At 40.2% G+C, this 22,087-nt stretch overlaps 1 protein-coding gene across 3 annotated transcripts in view; it reads right to left on the bottom strand.

The window, feature by feature from the left end:
• Nucleotides 1-22,087, bottom strand: part of fat1a (FAT atypical cadherin 1a) — an 88,312-nt gene that overhangs the window by 58,825 nt on the left and 7,400 nt on the right. For all 3 annotated transcript variants that reach the window (XM_034687939.1, XM_034687940.1, XM_034687938.1), the window contains exon 3: nt 8,552-8,866. In XM_034687939.1, coding sequence (XP_034543830.1) covers nt 8,552-8,866 — 315 coding nt within the window. The remainder of the gene's footprint in view (nt 1-8,551; nt 8,867-22,087) is intronic.

Consider the following 22,087-nt stretch of genomic DNA (forward strand, 5'->3'; position numbering starts at 1 on the left):
TTTTAATTAATAGTTAATTTGTGTTTTGGGCCTGCAAGAATAGGAATATAAGTAACTAGTTTAACCAACTAGAATTGAGGTGCTGACTAACGAGGGTAACGATGATTAATCATTTAGTCCACTAAACTTGCCCATTCCCAGTTTCATTAGCTACAAGTTTCTGGATCAGTATATTTCTATAAAGGCATACCACTGAGTTTTGTTGTACCCCCTTAAGAGTTGACCAGCCTTTCACAGTCTCTAACATAAGCTTGTATGAATGAGGACCAAAGGCAACACATTGCTCAGAATGAATTAAATGTCAAAAAATGTGGTCCACATGTGTTGCTATGTACAATTTTTGCAGGAACTTCCCTCTGTAGCTCTGTACTGTGCTTTATTTACGAGCACCTTTACACCTTCAACATTTAATTTGGTTCACTTGAGTAGGTGAGGCATTTCGAAATTGCACCCACTGGGGCGACCAGGTGCATTTAGCAGAGGTGTGTCAGAGAAATTTAACATTAAACCTGGAACATTTTAAGTGTTCAAACATTTATACCAAAGCACAGCACATTGTAATTTAAGTCTGTAGTGATATCACTGTGTCAGCAACAGTGTCTCATCCGCTGAGATGTTGAAAGCTTTGGTTTACCTCTCCGCCTTACTTGTCACGGTGACAGCAATGCTTCCCTGTTGTGACACATTTGTCAATACACTGTCTTGACCTCAGCCTCTGTAATCCTGCACAGGTTTCCTGGTGCTGAATAAAAACAGTCTTTCAAAATACCAGAAAATCAACAGACCAGAAGTTGAATTAAAAGACTTTCCCTTATCCGTCTTAGGACCCAAAATGTTCTTTTTTCGATTTAAGGTTACAAGGTTTGTAATCCTGCAAATAAAGGTTGGCATTTGCAGATTTTAGCTACACTTAGCACTGAATAAATAACAGATCTCCTGTGGTGTTTGATTGTGTCGAGAGGTGCATTAATGTCAACTTCCCCCTCCCTGTTAGGAGAAATTCTCCACATTGATGTGTGGCTGAATTTCTTTCCATTTAATTCTCACTCAAATGTTCCTAGAAATCAATCAAGATAACGTGATTTCTTCAGACACCCATGACTGGAGGATATGGGATTCTTTACTCTTTGAAAAGACCATGAATGCCACATAAAGATATCGTGCCACAAAGGTCCCAGGTTGGATTTGTTTCAAAGATAGTGCAGTGAAAATGAATCTTAGCCAACTAAGCCACCGTGACGGCTCTTTGAAGTTTGAAGAGAGAAAAAATCAGCTATTTTTCATTTCCACGTTTACTTCTCACAATCTCTTTTGAGAGCTGTGACAATTGTTTGGCCCCCAAATCACCGGAAACATCAGGAAGTTGTTGGAAGTATCCATTTCCTATCTCACTTCCCCTGATAGTGGTTGGGGCTTTGGTAAACCACTGATAACAGCCGTGTGTTTGTGTGTGCCTCTGTGTGTTTGTGTGTGTGGGTTTTCTCAGCCTAAAAACTGAAAGTTGCTGTGCGCACCACAAAAAGTGTATACGCAGCTGCAAGTCCTGGTGGCCGTTTTCCCGTTTCCTTTTCATTCAACCCCCCCAGGGATGACAAATGCTCATAAAACCTGTGGAAGGTATCCAAGCTTGCCAAAGCATCACCCATGGCATTCCTTTTCAACTGTTGTCAATGAGCTGTTCCCTTCAGGGGAATAAAAAAGGATGGGCCAAATCTGTGTGGTGCAATAATAAGAACTCACCTGGGTGTATCTTTAAACATTTAAGATTTAACCATTGGAGCCAAACCTGCCATTAAAGGGCAAACACACTCAGGTATAGACAGCCATGTCCTATTAAAGGCAAGCTCCTGATGTCTATAACTACCCCTATTGTCTGGTGGCGATTACATATCGGCGCCGTTGTTATAGGGTGGGGTTCTGGCACAAATATCATATGCCTGGTCACCATAAACTAATTAAAACATGCTCTGAAAGTCACTTGTCAGCAGTAAGGTAATCAGACTGTGCTAATGCCACCCACAGAGAGGTGGACTGGGCACGACAGGAAGTAGAGTAATGAGCATTTTCAAGATAAGATACCTATCACAGTGATCTTTGCTCCAGCTCTGTCCTTCGCTTTGACATGAAAAACTTCCTGTGTGTGTGTGTGTGTGTGTGTGTGTGTGTGTGTGTGTGTGTGTGTGTGTGTGTGTGTGTGTGTGTGTGTGTGTGTGTGTGTGTGTGTGTGCGCTTGCGTTCAGACTACATGTTCTGCTTGGTTGCCCTTTCCTAACACAACTTCTGGTGAAAGAGCTCTGCTCAAAGTCCAGAAATTCATGGCCCTGCAACAGCATTTCAGAGGAAAGAGAGAGAGAGCGAGAGAGAGAGAGAGAGAGAGAGAGAGAGAGGAGAGAGAGAGAGAGAGAGAGAGAGAGAGAGAGAGAGAGAGATTCAGCAGGGAAAGAACATTACTCACTCTTCAACAAAAAAGATGGGCAATTCATGTCAAACAACTCAGACGGACCGGCTCAGAGCTATCTGACAACTCTGTCATAAAGACAGAAACAAAACTGGACTGGACTGGCTGGCTGTTTTATGTTTCTGTGCGCACAAACTTTTTTTATCCAATACCACACCTCAGTAACAAACAACATCTTGTTATTCTACATTACAACTAGAATGAATCCCCAAACACAGACTTTGAGGATTGGCCGTTACTAAGTGCCCCACTCAGGTTGTTTGTCACACCTGTAGCCCGTTAGCTGTGTTCCAATTCTGAAGATCAATTGAGACATTGTTGGATTTTTCCCTTGTGTCTCTGCAATATGGTCAAGTGGGCCAAGCATACAACATCACAGGGCCCTCCTAACGTTATTACTCTACAGTGTCCTTTTAAACAAACAATATGCACACTGGTTGCACTTAATATTGTGGGAAGCTGGCTCCAAGTTGCCAACTATGTAAGCCAGTCTACCTACCTGTGAAGTTCTGCATCAGGGCAGTTCTAGCCAAAATATTATTCAGTACTCATTGGGAACTACTCTGGCTTCATGCAGGTGTGTCTGTGGCGCAGCATGGCATGCATGTAGGGGTGTCCCGATAAAACCTTTTCACTTCCGATACGATACCGATATTGCAGCCTTGAGTATTGGCCAATACCGATATCGATCCGATATGATATCAGCACGAATCATACATACTTTTATTACTTATTTTATCCAGCACAATAAATTGGCCAATCTTTTCTGTTATAGCTAATGCCTTTTTGTCATCCCGTGGGAGTTCGTCACGCTTTGCAAATGTTTCGGACAGCATTGGTTGTTTGAGGGAGCCAGAGGTTTGTTTCTTCGCCCCTGTGGTCTTGCAAACATTCTCATGCTGCTCTTTGTGATGCTGCTTCAAATGCGCGATGAGGTTGGTCCTATTAAACTTTCCCGGTTCTGTGCCACCACGGGAAAATTGTGCATGACAAGTTTTGCAGCTCAGCTGTTGTGATCACGTGGGCTCTGCATGCTGGATCCTGGCGCTGCTGGATAGAAGTGCTGGAGTGGAGTCTCTGGAATGGACTGCTTGTATGGAAGTGCTTATATCAGAGATTTTGGATGCAGGCCGATATAATCCGATTCTTGTTATTTTGCTGATATCGGACCGATATCAGATATCAATATTGGATCAGGACACCCCTACATGCATGTTTACATATTATTCACATAGACTGATGTACCATGTCTCAACATTTTTCTCCAGTTCCAAATCTCAAAGCGCCACACCCATATTACTGGGAAGTAGCACTAATGCCTTCTACTGCTTTCATTCATTTTCATTCTTCCTCTTTAGTCAATTAAAGCTGTGAGCATTGGTCTCCTTTTGTTATTCAGTTGGGTTGGCAAACAGCTTTCAGATGCTCTACAGCCACCGCCTGGGCAGAAGCACTGCATTACAGCCATAACCACAGAGAAATGTACATACAAGATGAGACAATTGTGGCATGATCTCATTACCTTCATATACTTTTATGACCGTTGATACCCAGTGTTCTTGCCGACACTCATACTGCTTTCTCAGGTAGTAGTGGAGGCCACTATCAAGACTATTATAAGTATCAGAACAACGAATACATATGATTATTTGAAAAACACAAAGTGCTGCCATTTTGTCAGCTTTGAAAAACAGGATTCTTTCTGACAGAACCCAACCCCACACTTGCTGATGCCGCATACAGCATTCTGGGAAGTATTGAAGACACTGGAACAACTCTCAGTACAACCAAGTGACATTTAACACAGAGCACATACAATTATGTTTCTGTCTGTCTCACACAGCCCAGATCCTGTTGTGATCTGTTGACAAGCCTATGAGTCCTTATCCAGGAAATACAATTCTCCTCAGCCACCAAATCAGGGCTTAGGAGCCTTGAACAGCCGTGGTCATGTCTGTGGGTGGGATGAGATCTGTGCCACCAGACAACTGAGTGCTGGTTCATCTTTTAAAATTTCACACCCCAACAGCATTATTCAAATTCACTGATCTCATACTGATTGAGAACACATAATTCATATCCAGCTGACTGGCACAATTTGCACCCCACACAGCTCTGCCTCTCTCTGTTTCAATCCCTTCTATAGCAAGCTGTATCAAAAACCGTCGAGTTCTAAGCTCTCAGACGGTGGGATTGCAATACTGTCTCTGCGAGAGGGGAGAGCTGGCCTTGCACTTAAATGACAAACTAAAGTCAGAGAACAGCCGAAACAGCAGGACTTGTTTACTTGGCAGAAATAAAGTAGGCCTAAGCCTTTCATCCTGGGCTTTACAGAGTCAATGTGGGTCTGTGTGGAAAAAAAAAAAAGGGCAGCCGACGCCACCCAAGGCGTCAAAGCGAAGCCTTCATATGTGTTTTAAGGTTGACAGGCTGCTCGGAAAAGCTACTCAAGGCTGTAGCCTATGATAGCAGGCTAGCTAGTTAGCCTGGAACACAACCCAACAACGTTCCAAAAGCCGCACACAAAACACAGGCCTTAACGTCTTTTCCTTTTCCCCACCCCTTTGTGGGGCTTTGTAGACTTGCCAAGACAGGGCCTATGCTTCCAATGCAATTTTAGAACGTGTAATTACAGAGACTTGCATGCTGTAAATTTAAACATTTTCAAAAACCTGTAATATGCGGTCAAAACGCCATATTGGGTTGATAATGTGGAGAGATATCAGGTCTATTTTCATCTCATTTAATACCACAGATTGAGAAAATAAAACATAATTTGTAATCACCCAAGTCATTCAAACCAGTTCTGAACTCAAAGTCTCTTCCAGGAGTCTGTCTCCTTGTGTTTTCTCTCCACACTTACCTCTCTACCGCCACTCTCAGCTGCAGTATTCAAAAACACATGGGGAGAGGAATCAAAGCAGGAAAGCAGTGATTTAATGAAGTTTTCTTTGTTAAAAGCACTCTTTGTTGAACCTGACGCAAGGGGCTCTGGTGTCCTACTGATTAAAGTTTTAACATGCTTTGATATGCATGAAAGGGTCTTATCCTTATGCTTCACTGTCCTCCATAAACAGTTTTTTTTCTCCTCAGAGCTACTCTGAAGCTTATAAAAAAAAGAACCACTGGAAGATACAGCCTGTAAAGAGTTCCTGCCCACAGTGGACTTGGACATAAGCTTCATGAAAAATCTGTAATCCTGGGAGTAGGAAATAATTACTTCAGATATGTGGGGCTAAGAAGACTTTATTCAACTGCTCAATAAGTGATGTACTGAAGGTTCACTGTGGGCATTTATTAAATAAAAGAGGCAGAGCACAGTAAAATGAAGGCCTGGAAGCCAGAAGAGTGTAAGCCGAGATGTGGAAAACTGAACATTTAACCAACATCTCATCAGCTTTAGTGGGGGGGAAATGATAATACGCTCTCTTCTGCAGCAAAAAGCTATTTCATTCAGTCAAAAATCTGCTGCTTCAGTGTAAACATGTCGTTCCAGCTACGGTACCAACATTTCCGCACAATACTCGTGAGTTAAAGGGCAGGAAAGCCCTGAGTATATCTTGATGACAAAAATGATTGTGGAGATATTTGCTCCACAGCTCAAGGTCTCCTCCTGCTCTTAAAACAGTGTTATGTATGACTGCTTTGTTGCAAGATAAATTTTCAATTCCCCACTTCATGCCTCCTCCAGCCTCCCCTGACTCCTTATCAGCATACGTACGCTGATCGTGTCATGCATGCGGACACAATATCAACCTTTTGTGTCCGCATACCCAAGGTTTCCCTTTTCTTCTCTAACGTTTATTTTGTCTCTCTTCTTTTTCCTGTCCGCTGCTCTGCCCTGCATTACTGTGAGACTTGTTTGGAAAGACATGCTACATGATGAATCCTTATTTGGTCAGAAAATTCACATTGCTACTTCCAACAAAAATAACTCCAGCATGTTGATGGGACAACCTTGGGAAACAGGACCACACACGTGAGTGAGTGAGGACGAACTGGAGCAACTGCTTCACTAAACATTCCTCTTTTCGGCGTAATGAGTAGTTGTGTTCAGTGAAAAAAATGTGTGTATGCAAGGTAAGAAAGAATAACAAATTCACTAATTTGCAGTTTCCAAGGTGGGCTTGAATCCTGGGATTTTTAAAGTTTGGTGAAAATGGAAGTCTTTGAATTTACACCAACTGATGTGTTATTTGACAGATGTAAGCTAAATAGCTCCAAGTGTGTTAACACAGACAAAAAGAGGAAGTTCTTCAAAAAGAAGCACACATCTGAGCCCAGCTCAACATGATTAAATCCGTACATTTTATAGAGCCGCTCTGTCTGTACATGTAGCTTCACTTTGCACCTATTACAAGTATTTTCTCTGCTATTCAACTAAACATAGCCTGCTCCTGCAACTTTAAAAAGAACTCAATGAAATATTAATCATCACACCATTTCTAGAGCACCATGCGAGAACACACTTTAGAGTGTTAGAGTGGAAAAAACCCCTGTAGGCTCAACCCACTCCTGTCCTGGGTTCAAAAATATTGTGTTCACACTGCTCTTCCTTTTTTCGCTGAAACAGGAACAGGAAGCTCATGGAAGTTATAGTACATCTCGAAATCTGGCCCTAAGCCTCAGAGGATGATTTAATATGTAGTGCACTTCTTCATGTATGTTTTATGTTCAAGACTTTTAAAGAAGCTTATGTCTTCGATGAGGAAAACCATGTAGCAGATTGTGTAAAGTGTTTGTTTTTGATGAATCAGGATATCCTGCTTGAGCTCTGCTTTATTGGAACAACAGTATGTGACCTTTGAGATGTAACACAAGCTTTGGAATTTAATGTGTGTGAGAAAAAATATGGAAACTGTAACATATTGTCGTGCTGTCTTGTGTGATACAATTAGCGTGCTGTCACTAAATACCGACATTCCCTGCCAATCTAACTCACCGTGTCACTACTTCCTGACCCATCACAGTGGTGATTATGACATGAATGAGGGTAATGTGAAGGCTGAGGACATAGTTGACGGTGGCATGACGGAAGAAATTAGCAGGATGTCGTACTGTGGTGCCGTCAGGCCACAAAGTCAAGCTCGGCCCACGGAACATCAGCTTTTCTTAACGCCATACCCATCAGCTGACAGCTCAGCTGATTACATCTACTCACCCAATTGTCAAACATTAAAATGGCATTCTGCTCTCTCGCTGCTTCCCCTGCAACCCACTTCCTTCAAAGCACCCCCTTTATGCTGTGTCTGACATTACCAGTGTTGTATATTGTCACTGATGCCAACTCTGTTCTGTAGCCAAGGGGTCGTTGCTGCTGCTATCTCCTTGCCTTGGCTTTTCATGTAAGCACGAGACAGGGGAGGTGTGCTCTCCCCACATCAAGCTTTGGCATTCCACATAGGCACATGGAAAGGTTGGGAGCTCCCACTACACAGCCATACTGCCAATATAACTTATTGCATGCAAATATCTCATTCTTTTGACAAGAGTGGTCCTAACTGAGATGTTATTATATATGAGAGGGAGGGGAAGTGTGCTCTCCCCACCTCAGGCTTTGGCATTCCAGTCAGGCACATGGAAGGGCTGGGAGCTCCCAGTACAGAGAGCAAATTACCAAATATAACTTGTTGCATGGAAATATCTCATACAATAGTGGTCCTGACTGAAATGTCACTGTATGGTATCATATTATAACATATCGTATTGTAACGTATCCTTATGTTACGTAGCATAACGATACAATAAGTAGCATATCATATCATACTGCAAAGTATCAGAACATATTGTATCGTATTGCTATGTAACATAACGTTACGTAATAATACATATTGTATCAGGAGCATTTAATATTAAATAGTTTAGAACTCAAAGTCTTGATAAACTTGAAAAAGACTTCTTTTTAAAGCTTTTTCTCATAAGATGATTTCTTCTTAGTACTTAAACATTCCTTTCTGAAGATAACAGGCATATCCAAGGTTGACTTTAGTCAAAGGGATATAATAAAAACTCTTGACTCAGAATGAGGCTTCCTGCTTTGAGGATTCGAATTAAAAGACACATCAATAGCCAACACAGTAACAGCAGTCTTACCTGTCTTGGAATTGATGGTGAAGAAACCCTGGGGATTGCCGCTGGTGATTCTGTAAGTGAGTTTATCACTGGCCTTGGCGTCCGGATCGACTGCATTAATCTGGATGATTGACACATCTTTAGGGGAGTTCTCCATGACAGAAGGGTAGTACACGGGTTCTGAGGTTTGCGGGGCATTGTCGTTGACGTCCTGCACCTCCATGTAGACCTCAACGAAGGCGGAGAGCGGCACCACGCCACGATCCATGGCGTAGACCGTGAGCCAGTAGTGAGGGGTCGTCTCATGATCCAGCAGTTCTTGGGTTCGGATAACACCTAAGAGAGGAGAGAGAAGTAAACAAACTCCTTAGCCTTGGTCATGTAAGAGATTTTTTTTTTGTGAAACACGTGCCCTGAGTCTCACATCACTTGCTGCACTATCACTGATCTCTGGAAAAAAAAGAATCGATTTCTTGCAACGGAGTGCACAGACACTGGAACACCAGTGGACCCTGATCAGGCAGCTGTACGGGTTGGTTGAGGCCGCGTTGACTGAAACATGTCAAGGTGATAGATTAACAACAACCAGGCAGAGCTCTCCTGTTTACATTCACTGGCAGGGAAGTTTTTTTTTTACTGCCATGTGGGGGCTGTAGCCTTCAGCTGAGCAAACAAAAGAGCTTTCAGAGGCCTGGGAGTTGTGTGATGATTAAATGGAGGAGTGGAGGATGGGTAAGCCTGGCAATATGAAGCAACTACAAGTGGGTTTATGAAAATATGGAGCTAACTGAGAGACTAAACGTCCCTAAATGCGTTATGAAACAAGGTTAAATAGCAGAAAGATGTTTTGTGTAAGCAAGCACTTATTCAAGGAGGTATAACAGTCTTATTCCTGCCAACAAAATAATCAAAGGTGTATGTTTACATGAACATAATAGTTATATGTAACAAAAATAATGCAGTTTTTAAGCACATAAACACCTGTAAACACTGCATAACATGTTAAAATGGCTGAAACTGCCTAACAGCTTGAATGTTTCTGCTGATCCTTCCGAGAAAAAGTTCAGAGTGAAGAATTTGCTTTAGTGCTTTTCATCTCTACCCGACCCCACTTACCAGCACTCACCAGGTGCTCAGCAGGTACATTTGGGAGAAGTGTGTGAGTGTTTGTTTCACTTTTATGTGTGTTTAAAAGGGTTAAAGGGTGAGGGAGTCTGTATGCACACTCCTATGTTTCGGTGTGCCGGTGAAAAGAGATTCTTAATGTGTTTACTTGCAAACTAATGATTCAAATACAACCAGCCTGAGATGATAACTAAATTGCTGCTGTCACATGCAATTTTACCCTTTAATCGCCCTAAATTGGAGTAAGCGTGGTCTGAGTGACAGATCTAAGTGGGCCTACATCTTTTAAAGTATTGCACTTTCTTTATTTTTTCCTCATGAGCAATAAAAATGTCATAAATTAAAGTGGGATGCAAAGCGTGCTTGTATAAACAAAGAGTAGCTTTGCTTTTATGTCTGAGGTGACTGTACAAAGACTGCTGTGCTATATGAAACAATGAAAACATTAACACCAATTGTGTTTTCATCAACTTGAAGCATTTTTCTTGTCTTTGGTGTTACAGATCTGATGGCTACGACATCCTTGAATGCCTTTAAACAGAAACATTCAGTAGTCAAATCAATCGGTCCAATACAGATAGTCAGTGTCAGTGTTTAGTCCAGTTTTAGAATACCTTCACTTCATTACCTGGCTTTTATTCTGCCCAGATAAGCAGATCTCACTTGCATCTAATTTGCCCCCCTGAGAATTTCTGTGAAAAGGTGGAAAAAGGCTAACTATGGTACAAAGTGGTTGTATTTAGCTGAATGTGAAGCAAGCGAAGCAAAGACCCAAGAAAAGAATCAACTGATGGAATACAGCAGCTGCTTTATTTGACATTTTCAAGCCTCAATGCTGTGTCATCCTAGTTTACTCTTATTTTGTTCAAGCCTCGACAGGAACATAGTGAACCTCATCAACGGATTAACAAGACACCAAAAGGCAAGTGTAAATCAACACCACTTAGAATTTAAAAAAAAAAGGCTTATTGACCATATAGCCTATCGCTACATTCATAGCGGCCATTTTCCTTTCATTTTATGCTAAGAGTGTGAAGATCAAATTCAGGTTAATGTTCTACTTTACATGTACAAAATCTGACAAACTACGATGATTTATCTGTTTTAGCAATAAACCACTTTATGGCTAACTTTACCTTCTGTAACAAACACTACCTTTGACTAATACACATTCACTTTAGCTAGTTTAACTGACTTGAAGCTAGTTAACATTAACTCAAACTTCCTTTTAAATAGATAACATTAACCTTAGCTAAAAAACATTCCCTTCTGATAGATAAAATTAACTTTAGGTAATAAATATTCCCTTCAAATAGCTAACATTGCTTTAGCTAATCAACATCCCTACCAGGTAGCTATAATTTACGTAAGCTAATTAACCTCCCCTTCAGGTAGCTAATGTACATTTTAGCTAATAAGAATTCCCTTCAAGTAGCTAACATTAACTGTAGCTAATAAGAATTCCCTTCAAATAGCTAACATAACCCTTTTCTGGTAAACATAATCTTAAGATAACATTTCCCTCTGCAAGCAACTTTACACTGCCACACTACCACACTATTACACCAGGGGTTCCCAAACTTTTCAACCCAGGACCCCCAATATATAGGTGCTAGAAACTTGCGACCCCACTGTCCCTCAAAGTGATTTAATGTTGCTTCATACTTCATTTGGCTGCTCTGCGGAAAATTAGCTACCTTCCTGCACATGTGGTTGTATTTCCTGTGCTGTTATGAATTAACCTGCTGCCAATGATGCTTAATTAAGTGTTAAATAACCCTAACCTTAGGAGTCATCTGTCAACAAAGAAAATAATGAAAAAATTTGGTTTTATTTCAAATTTAATTTCTATTTTTTGTTGATATTATTACAATAATGGGGGAAATATGCAATTTAAGATTACTTAAAATAACATATTAAAAAATTCTGGAAGACATCTCGCAACCCCCCATTAGTATCTCAAGACCCCCCAGGGAGTCCCGACCCCCACCTTTGGAACCCCTGTAATACACTACCACATTAACACAATACAAAACTCTCACACTACCACACATACTACACCACGGTATAATTACCTTGTTTATTTGCTACAGTCACGTTAAGTTGTAAATAAAGGCTTAAAACAGTCTGATGTGTTTTCCTCTCTTTTTTTTAAATATAAAGGAAAGGTGGGGTGAGGGGGAAAAGAGTAAGGAGCTGCTGATAATGAAACAACAGTATTATGTGGATAACTTGCGTTGTTGAGGTCCCATTATTTGAACAAGAAGCTATAAAGCACCGAGCAGCTCGGCCTGATAAACGCAAATATCTTCAAGACAAAAGAAACCATGACAACTTTATAATAACACCCATTTTCCGTGTCTGTGTTGTTTGCTGTGGCTGTATAACCTCGATAAGTGCAATGAAGATTTACAGCTATATTTGCTTTTTATTATCTGAAAAGAATAAAAGTGACTCATGGTATAGGCAAAGTCTTATCACTGCTGTTAAAGTATGGGTGTTTTCCATTTTCTACAATGGGTATGGTTCTATTACACACTCCCACTTCCTTGTGGTCCAGATAAGAAGAAGGGACTTCAACAAAAGCATTCACATAAGCAAACATTTCAAAGTTCCCAACGGTTTACACAGACTATCTACTTGCTGCTGCCTTTCTTCACTCACTGTAACTCGATGAACGTCTATGAAAGAGTGTAACTGAGACCAGTCAAACAACTTGCTTTCAGCAATGACAGATTTTGTCAGAGAAGAGTTAACACTGTTAATGGCTTGCCACAAAAATCTCAAATTTAACACGGAGAGGGGAGTTTGGCTGGCACAGCTCATTTATTTCCCCCGCCCCTCTTTGCTTTAGCGTCACTGCATTTTCGGCCTGGGATCCTCTCTTGTCATTAGTCATCATTATAGCTCTCTCAATTTAGCTCGAGGCATGTAATAAGAAGGGTAGTCAGGCAGGGAAAAAATAGGTAGTTCCCTAATGTTTCCTAAAAGCCAGCGGTCCCACAGCAAAAACAACATTGGCAGGTATATCGGGAATGTAAATGAGATTACTTTGTATAATCAAACTAATGGCTTGAAGCTGAAAATACACACAGAATACAAAACTTGACTTTTTAGAAGCTGAAGAAGCAACCAAGGACTTTTTCACAAAAATAACTAAATAAAAAAATGTGTTAATTACTTAGTTATGAGCCTACTGACAAGCTGCGACGGATGTTACAAATCTCTACTGGAAGAAAAAATGTGCAGGTAACTAAAAATATTAGATATAAATAAGAAATGCAGAGCTATGTGAGCAAACTGGCGCAGAGACACAAAGGGTAAGGAGGATAAACGTTTCAGCCACCCGCAGAGAGGGAATTAGCGGGTAAAGAGGACATTAAATAGAGAGTGCTTAAGACAAGAATGGGCAGGTGAGAATGGTAAAAAGGGATGGTGTGAGGAAAGGAGGTGCAGCTGAGAAAATCACTGTCGTGTATGCACATGCACGTGAGCTTCTAAGATGAAGTCAAAAGAAGAAAAGGAGAGACAAAAAGGAAAGTATGAGACATCTCTTGTGCCTCTGCCAGGGAGATGCCTATGCATGAGTGCTCGACTGTTTGACTGGCTGACACCAGCAGAGCTGAACAATTCCACTTTCAGCAGGGTCATGCTTCCTTCTCATAGTTCTTAACCTTTTATCTATCAGCATGCGGGGGATATCTTTATATTTTGCAGCAGGGAAAACTTGCAACATGAATGCAGCTGCAGCTGCAAGAGGAAGGTTACTGTGAATTTTAAACTAAATGTCAATGCCAAAGAGCTTTCATTGTCCAAATGTATCTCTGCAGAAGCTCAGAAACAGATCAACTTTACCCTACATTTGAAAAACAGAATATGAGAGGTTATCTGCCATGGCCTGTGGCTGAAAAGTTACAAACAAAGCACTTGAAAGGTGAATCTGAAGAATTCAGAAGCCACACCCATCCCATATACCTTGCCTTCCCACTAAGGCAGAGGCAAAAACCTGCCCTAAGGCCACAAGAGAAAGAAAAACAGACCGTGCAAGAAGCCTCTGCCAGATTTGCTTTCCGCTTTTCCTCCCCCCCTCTTGCTCCTTTCTTTTCCCTCTGGCTTTGTTCTTCAAAGTTACTTGAGCACAGTGGCAGAGTGCTGGAGTCTTCAGACAGCCAGAGGATTACGAATTATCAAGGCCAGCAGGTATTTTACGTATCTCTGTCTTTAAAGCCACATCCTGTGCAGATTCACAATGACTATATTCTTCTGCAACTTACAGTGAAGGTTCAGTTTGCCACAGTTTGAACGGGGTGAAATTTGCTTTTGAGAAGCTGCTTGAAACTGCTCACTGCGGGGTCACAAGTTGTCTAGTGAAACAAAGTAGAGGACTAAATATAGTATATATCATGTCAATATGAGGTGAAGAGCACAAAACCCAGGTTGTTTCTCATGCTGATTATATATTTCCTCATGACTGTGAGAACTTAGCTTATTTGACCATTAACTATTCACTCAGACATCTGTGATACTGAGCAGCCAGTAACATGAACACCACGACTTCCTTGTTCATTATGCAGCTGAAGAAGTTGGGGCTTGCTTTGAACTACCTTCGTTAATTCTGCTCACCCCTATCCCACATTCCTCAGCCTTCTCAGGCCTCTAGCTCACATGCTTACATAAACTTTCCCAGTGCGTTTCCCCCCTCTCTGTCCACAGCCCAGGCAGAATGCTTCAAATTCCACCTCTACGTTGTTAGGCCTAATGTAATAGAAAGAGTCCATAACGTTCTGTTACCCAACTACTTAATATCACATCATTAAATTCACAGACATCTGATCTATTCTTCAAAGATATTAAGTCTAGTGGTCTTCATGTCTGAACTGATGAAAAACTCCAAATAAACGTCAACACAAAAATATGTGTTGTTGTTATTGTATGAAAAACGCACTGACTTCATCATGCCAGTGCGTCAGGGTGCGGTAGTTCTAAGGAAAAAACAAAACAGGCTTTAAATTGTTGTCAAAAATATGTTTGTTTGTGTATAAAAGATGGATCTTTTAGAGGCACATGGATGAATCATTTAGCTGATTAATCGCATATTGAAATAATAAGCATTGGTTGATGCCTGCACTCACGAAGCAAGTGTCACCATTGTCTCTTCTAAATGAATGGACTGTGTTTGTATAAACCCTTCTCTTGTCTTTTAAGCATCCAAAGTGCTTCAACATTACATGTCACATTAACCCATTGCATGATTACCTGCTGTTATAACAATAGAAATAGGGCTCTGAAATGTAAGTGCAAAAAATGCAAAAGGAAAATGCTGTCAGTGGACACAAGCCCTTAAACTACGTTTTCAAGTATAACTCATTTTAATGTAGCTTTTTTTAAAAATCTCTATTTAGTTAACAAAAAGTAGCAATGCTCAGTTTTAGCATACAACCACATTGCAAATTTTTGATGTTGTAGTTAAAATGTAAATATTCCTTATTTGATATCCTCAGAGTTCAATGTTCGCTGATCTTCTTAGAATGAATACTGTTTGTAATGCTGTGTACAGGCTTTTATTACACGGTGCCCTGACTTAAATTAATTCCTCTGTTTTGCTTTAAGGGCACACAGAGGTCATACTACATTAGTACAGGGCTGAGAGATTATCATGATGATGATGATGATGATGATGATGATGATGATCCAGTATCACACAAAAAGCCCTGTCTTTCTTATCCCTTTCAATATCCACTGAGCCATCACTACTTCATGCGTCACTGCATTGGCTGTATACATCCAGTCCTGACATAAAAATTGCTGTCAACAGCTGGCTCAAGGGAAAAGTATACTTAAGACCAGCTCCATTAGCAGCAAACAATGGAGAATCCTGATACTCTGTAAAGCAAAGTAGTCCTATCATTTCTTTGTTTGTCTGTTTCAAAGTGGGATCTGAAACTGCTTCATAGCCGGCAGTCAAAATGAGTTCAGAATTTCTTCAGCCGGAGTAAAACTCAAGTCTAAAGAGAACATCAAAATCATTTATTTGTGCACTGACTGTGAGCGTGGGGACGTGACTTTAAAAAATGCTTTTGATACAGTTGTTGCATCTGTGTGATGCTTGACTGAATGGGGTTTTCTTTCCTTATTTCTTTAAAAAATTGCCTAATAATTCCAGTTGAGATAGCTTTTGGGAGTTAGCTGACAATACAAAGCTTCCATTGTTACTTGGAACAGCGTTATTTCAAAGGCTTTTGAACAGGCCTCAGAGCCGTGCTCCTTGATTCAATATCACAGTCGTATTGAGGAGACTTTACTCTACCTTCTAGCCCTGAAGAGCTCTCTGCATGTGTCTCTGATAACAATGAGGGGGAACACAGGGTCCATCCTCATTTCTATCACCCCGTTCCTCTCTATGTGTATCTATCTACACAGTTGCTTTCTATACACTTTCTTTGTGTACTGCAACCCTGATAGGGTTGGATGTGGTCTTTCAGCTGGCAGCACACTATGTGGGGAGATTCTCTGAAGATACTACAATAGTGAAACTGTTGCTTTAAATCTATAAAGCCAAACTAACCAAAGAAGTCTATGACTACAGATCAATGCCGCTTTGATGGTTGGAACAAGTTTTATCACCAACAAAACTTAACATGATGAAATGTTAAATGTTTTCAAAATCAGAATCATAATCCCATTTAAAACAATAAATCTACAGTTTCAGGGTATAAAAAGTAATGTTTTTCTTCCCCAAAAATACAATGAAAGGTTGATAACTCTCATGTCTGTTCAGACCCGGCTCTCAAAGAACCAAGCGACCACTTTGCTGCCAAAGTAAGCTGAATACATAGCTAGTAATCTGAGTTTAGCAGCACTAGTTGTTAAAAACTTCCCCTCTCATTAGCTCATAATCATACATTTAAAGAAAGCGTTGGTATACTATTTAGTTAATAAATCCAAGATAGCGAAAACAGATGGTATTAGCAGGTAGTAGCTGGCACAGAATCTGCAGGTTGTGGACTTGGTGAAAGCAATGGAAGTACTTTCTTTGGAGTATGGTTTACATTTTTTTCCCTCTGGGACATCCCCAAAAACTACTCCATCTTATATACCAGTGCAACTTATATTCTGTATTTCAGGGTATGTCTTTAATGCAAGTAAATTTGGGTGTTTTGTCCACCTCCCAGCGTTCTAAATTTGTGTGTAATGTCCTTGTTAATTTAAGACTCTGGTCTCACAGGGATTTTTAAATGGACTCCTGTTTAACACACAATCACAAACAGTGACTTTTCTCTCTTTTCTATCACTTTCTGTTCCATACCATGGAAAACATAAAAAAAAAAGTTAAAACTGCCAACACTGTGCAACATTATTTTCAGTATAATGTGTAAATCACCAAAGATTAAGAGGATAACTTGAATTGTAAGAAGGAAAAAAATATATATACACCAACAATGGTGTACAAAACACTACTTGACAAACAGGCAGTGTATTTTTGTGCACCCACTTCCTAGCACCTGAGTGCATCTGTGGTCAGGACTGTCACTCGTCAAGTATCAGACAGCATGAAATTGGCTTTAAATGCCTGAAATGGTCGCTAGAATTTGAATAAAGAGATAAAAGCCTGTCAGTATCTCTTATGTTTTTGACATAATTTAGCTTAGCGAGAGAATAAGAGCCCCTGGTAAAGATGCTTGGATGCGTCTATGGGGAAAATGCTCCTGCATCACTGCAGATAATGATGAAGATGTGAAGTATTTGGAGTATGAAATAACAAACTGAAAGTGTTGGTTAAATATTTTGGGGCATTGGAGTTCTATTTAATTGAATAAGCTGATGTGTGTTACACGATAATGAAATTATGGATCTCCCTTGGGACCATTTGTAAGAGACTGCTTTCAATCCTGAGTGCATCAACAGAATTAAAAATATTGATCTTATTCATGAGTGTTAGCATGACAATAATTAACACACAATGAAGCCCATCCTTTGCACAAGGCAGCCTTAAAGGTTTCTTTAAAAAGATTTAATGGACTGAGAGAACAACATACTTTTAACTAGGGGAAGTGTGTTTTCCATTTAGCAACCTACAATCAACTTGGTCCCGCTGCACATTCCTGGTCCCGTCTCCACAGTAACAGCACTCAAGCAAAGACTATTTGGAATCATGTGCCACTTAGCAGTCCCACTTTTATCTCAAACATGTAGGCACTGAATGGAAAATTAGGGAGAGAAGGCAACTGCTCTAACTGTCAGCAAACTGAACTTGATACCAAAAGACACACCACAAAAAGAGAGCAAACGTCCCCTCATTATTGGGGAGAGTGTGTTTGCTTTAACAAGAGAGCAGTGGAAAAAGAAGTTAAGTGACAGGCATTTTTAGGGGGTTGAAATGGAAAGCAACACTAACAGGACTTTGTCATTGCGCATCAAAATTGTTTCATTTGCTTTGCACAAAGGACGCATTTACAGCACAGGCTGCAAAGAGCTTCAAGTGAAAGGGCAATGCATATATTATCCAACAAGAAAGGTCATTGCATACATTATACAATCAGCATCTGTGTCTAATCTTGACTGAACACGCACTAGTCTGCTCACCTTCTCTACAGGAAAAATGTCTACTTTCTTGCAGACACAAAGGCAAGCTGCTTTGAAGGCATTTTTCAAAGTCACTCATGTCTATTTTCTAACTTTAACTCACCTTGAGGTGCTTTGATGGAAACGCACAGATATTGTTTGTCCTTTGACCAACATTAGCTGATATAACCTCAAGGATTGGATGATATACAGTATACCACAACATGTACTCCAGAGTAATCCATCTAAACATCCACATAACCATTGTACTGAGCTAAAAATGTATGCATGTAATGAAATTCATTATCATCAGTAAACATATTCAGTTTAAGTCTAGTCAATAAGTTGCAAACGTTTGTAAGACAAAGTCAATTTTGGGGGATCTTGTAGAGGAAAAAGCTTCAACTATCTTTATTGGTGAGGGTTTCCATTGGGTTCAGTAACATCCACAATGTGCAGTTTCTGTGCAGCTGTTTGGTCCTTTTAGTACCATCTGTTTTTGTCATTGTGAGCTCCCAATCCCTGTAGCTACCAGTATGCTACCTAAGCTTAGACTAGGGTAACTTTGATAGCTGGGAGGTACAGACCACTAACAATTCGCCTGGAGATGTTTTTGTATTAAAAGTATGTCTTATACACCACATTTTGCAGTAGCTATGGTTAATGACTAAGGTACTACATTTGAGTATAAAATAGCAGAGTACCATCCATCACATGTAATCAGACATAGCTAATAAATCCTCTCTATCCCTTGACCTTTGTAAGTAATAGGATATTAAAGCACTAGAGTTAATTTCAGAGTTAATTTTGGCCTCAAATAGTCCTAGATACAGATTCTGGACTAGTTTGGGTCTCTTTTTCCAAGCACATCATGGTCTCAAACTTTTCAATTCAAGCCACCAAGATTCTTCACCAACCATATCTATCCTACAGCATAAGATAGTCATACAATGGTTAATGTAAAAGTGTGGTGAAAGGTCTCTAATGAGTTTGTTAATTGTACCTTTCCCTTTGTCTTGACCATATTCCTGGCATGATCTACCTTAACTTTTGATTGATTAGGGCCCAGCCCTTTATCAGTCATTGCAGACGGCAGGAAATAAGAAGACGATTGCTCACTGGCAATAAAAAAATGCCCTCACCTTTGTTTTATTGCTTGAGCGTGCCTGTTTCAAGGTGTGCCTGAGTGAGTCAGGTGAGTTTTATGGAGTTTAGACTTGCTTAGGGCTCATGATGATAAGAGCTTTATTATGCATCTGTTTCAATGAGCGCTGGACTTTGACCTTAAATGGTTTCATCGACTACCTTTAAATTTCTGAGCTTTTTGAAAAATTAGCTGAGCCTTTAAAGGCTATATCTAATATGTGGGCCCTGTACAAAGAATTATAATCCTCACAACTATCTTAACTACTGACCCACATACTGAAAGCAGTGCTCCTTTGGATTACTCTACAGCCACGTTAACAGTTGAGGGTGGGAGTCCAGCCAGGGAGCGCTAACATCTTTAAAAATTGCTTTCCATGGTTTTAGAGCACCAGCTGCAAGGCCTTTCTGATGGGAACTGGTTAAAAAAAAAAATCATCATGTCGGCTATTTGCCACACTTGCCTTTTTAAAATTGGCATGAGCCCTTGAAAACCCATATCGGCTGACCTCCAGGGCAGCAGCATGTAAAGCTGTAGTTGGCTACTTTAGACATACAAGCCATCAAAAGTGAAGTGCATGCCTCCTTCCTGTTATGGAATGGGGGAAAAGTGAAAAAGGTGACTGGGAGCTAAAACTCTCACAAACTATGAGATTAATATCTATTTCTTAAGTTGAATAAAGTAGGACTCAAGTTAATATAAGATTTATATTCAACAGCAGAAGATCCATCCCCCTCTTTTTCTGCTGAACAAAAACTTAATTTATTTCTGCTCTTAAAAAAGATTTCAGTTTGTCAAAGTTTAGTCGTGTTTTTTCAAGTCCTCTAGGTCCTTATTAGTCTCTAATCTCCTGACTATTACTAAATGTTCCTGATAAAAACAGGGATTGGTAAATTTGGTTTACAGCATGGGAATGGGCCTAAAAAAAGAGTATTGATATGAGTAAGTTTAAATTAAGATGGCACCAAGCCAGTGACCACAGAGCTTTTAATAACACAGAGAATGTCTGGGCCAACAGTTGCCATGGACTCCCAGAGCAGCTTGACAGAAAAGTACCCATAACTAGAGAAGGACGTGGCTTGCATACAAGCGGTTCTACTTGTAATTGATGCAAATAAAAAAAAACAGGATAACATTAAAATAAACCACAATCACACAAGCTACATTTTAAATTAATTGCAATGCTAAGCAAACAACTAAGTTAATTGTTCCTCGTGTGGTTTGGGAACGTTGGTGAAGTGGGTAGCAAGCAGAGCGAGTTCTAAAATACAACCTTTGTTCAGAAATGTTTGACACCTACTCTATGAGATTCAGTCACTGTCTTCTAGCATCAAGCACTACAGAGTGTAGTGTTTTCCACACCAACACTTAGTTACCCACTAAGTGGTATTGTTGATAGTGGATTGTTGTTTTGGATCCTTCTATAAGAGAGTAGCTAAAAGAACGGAAATGCATAATGTGGTGATTGAGCAAACAATGCTCTACAAAATAGCAGGGCTTAGTAAAAACAATCAATTTATCAGTGCATTGCAATATTTTTCTTTTCCGAATATGGATTCCGACAATCCATGAAGTGATTATTTCCATTGTAAAGAAGCCCCACTCCAAATTGTGAGATCCTTAAAAATACCAAGCCCTACACAAAAGATGAAACCCTGCAACAGGCTTAGGTACAAACACAACTGCATCACAAGCATCAAGTGCAACAAGAAAACACTTCCATCCTTGACTCATTCCCACAAACTAATTCCATAACTGAAGGTGTTTGGCTCTTGGCATTTTTCCTCACACCGCTTTTTCATTTGTTTTCCAATTTTAAACCATTTATAACATTATGGTTTAAGTTCACAACATGCAGCTGCAGCAGCGGGTATATGGCGGGTTGCATGCGCTTATATTTTCCTCGAAGTAGCAAATATTCTAAATGCATATGGTAGCCTGGAGAACCGCACCCTACATGCAGTTAAATCATAGGAGGGGCACTACCACCTTGGCTGTATTTAGTTGTCTACTGACCTCAGATGTAATCTATAATAACAGGACCCCACCCTGTATAATGCAATTATTGCACCTCATGACGATCACTTAATATAGGCCCTCTGGGATTAAGAAGGAGATCAGACCTGGCTCCATGATGCTGTAACTGACTCAGGATGCAGAGTTGGGTGTGAACTAGATGCTGGTCTGCAGGACTGAAGTCCATCTTCCATTCCTTTTTATGCATATCCAACTTCTATCACAGTCAATTTACTATTCAAATAAAACAAAAAATGACCGCATTTGCTACTTTTAATACTTGCATGAAAGCAGAGAGAGCCTATCTTTCAATATCTCTGCATCTCTGCTCATAAAACAGGTATTATTACAAAATCAGACACCCAACCACGACCACAGAAATAATCACAAACACATCACAGCTGACACAAAGCCCTGGAGGACGAATCCTTCATAAAGACTCATCTTCTCGTGCTAAATTTACCAGGCAGTAGAAAGTATTTCCCAACAGAGTCCCAACAGAAGAGTCTTCCTGTCAGCTTCCTGAATAATTCACATACACCTGATTTGTAATAAACATTAAACCAGAGCTATATGTCACTTTTGCGGCAGTAAAAGTCTGCAGCAGACCATAACATTTCATTCCCAGCTTTCTTATGCAGATTTGAACCTTTGAGGTTACATGTGTGAAGAGAAATCAATGTATTATGCATTGAGTTTCACCGCCTCAT

This window comes from Notolabrus celidotus, chromosome 7 (genome assembly GCF_009762535.1).
Source record: "Notolabrus celidotus isolate fNotCel1 chromosome 7, fNotCel1.pri, whole genome shotgun sequence".
NCBI classification, from domain to species: domain Eukaryota; kingdom Metazoa; phylum Chordata; class Actinopteri; order Labriformes; family Labridae; genus Notolabrus; species Notolabrus celidotus.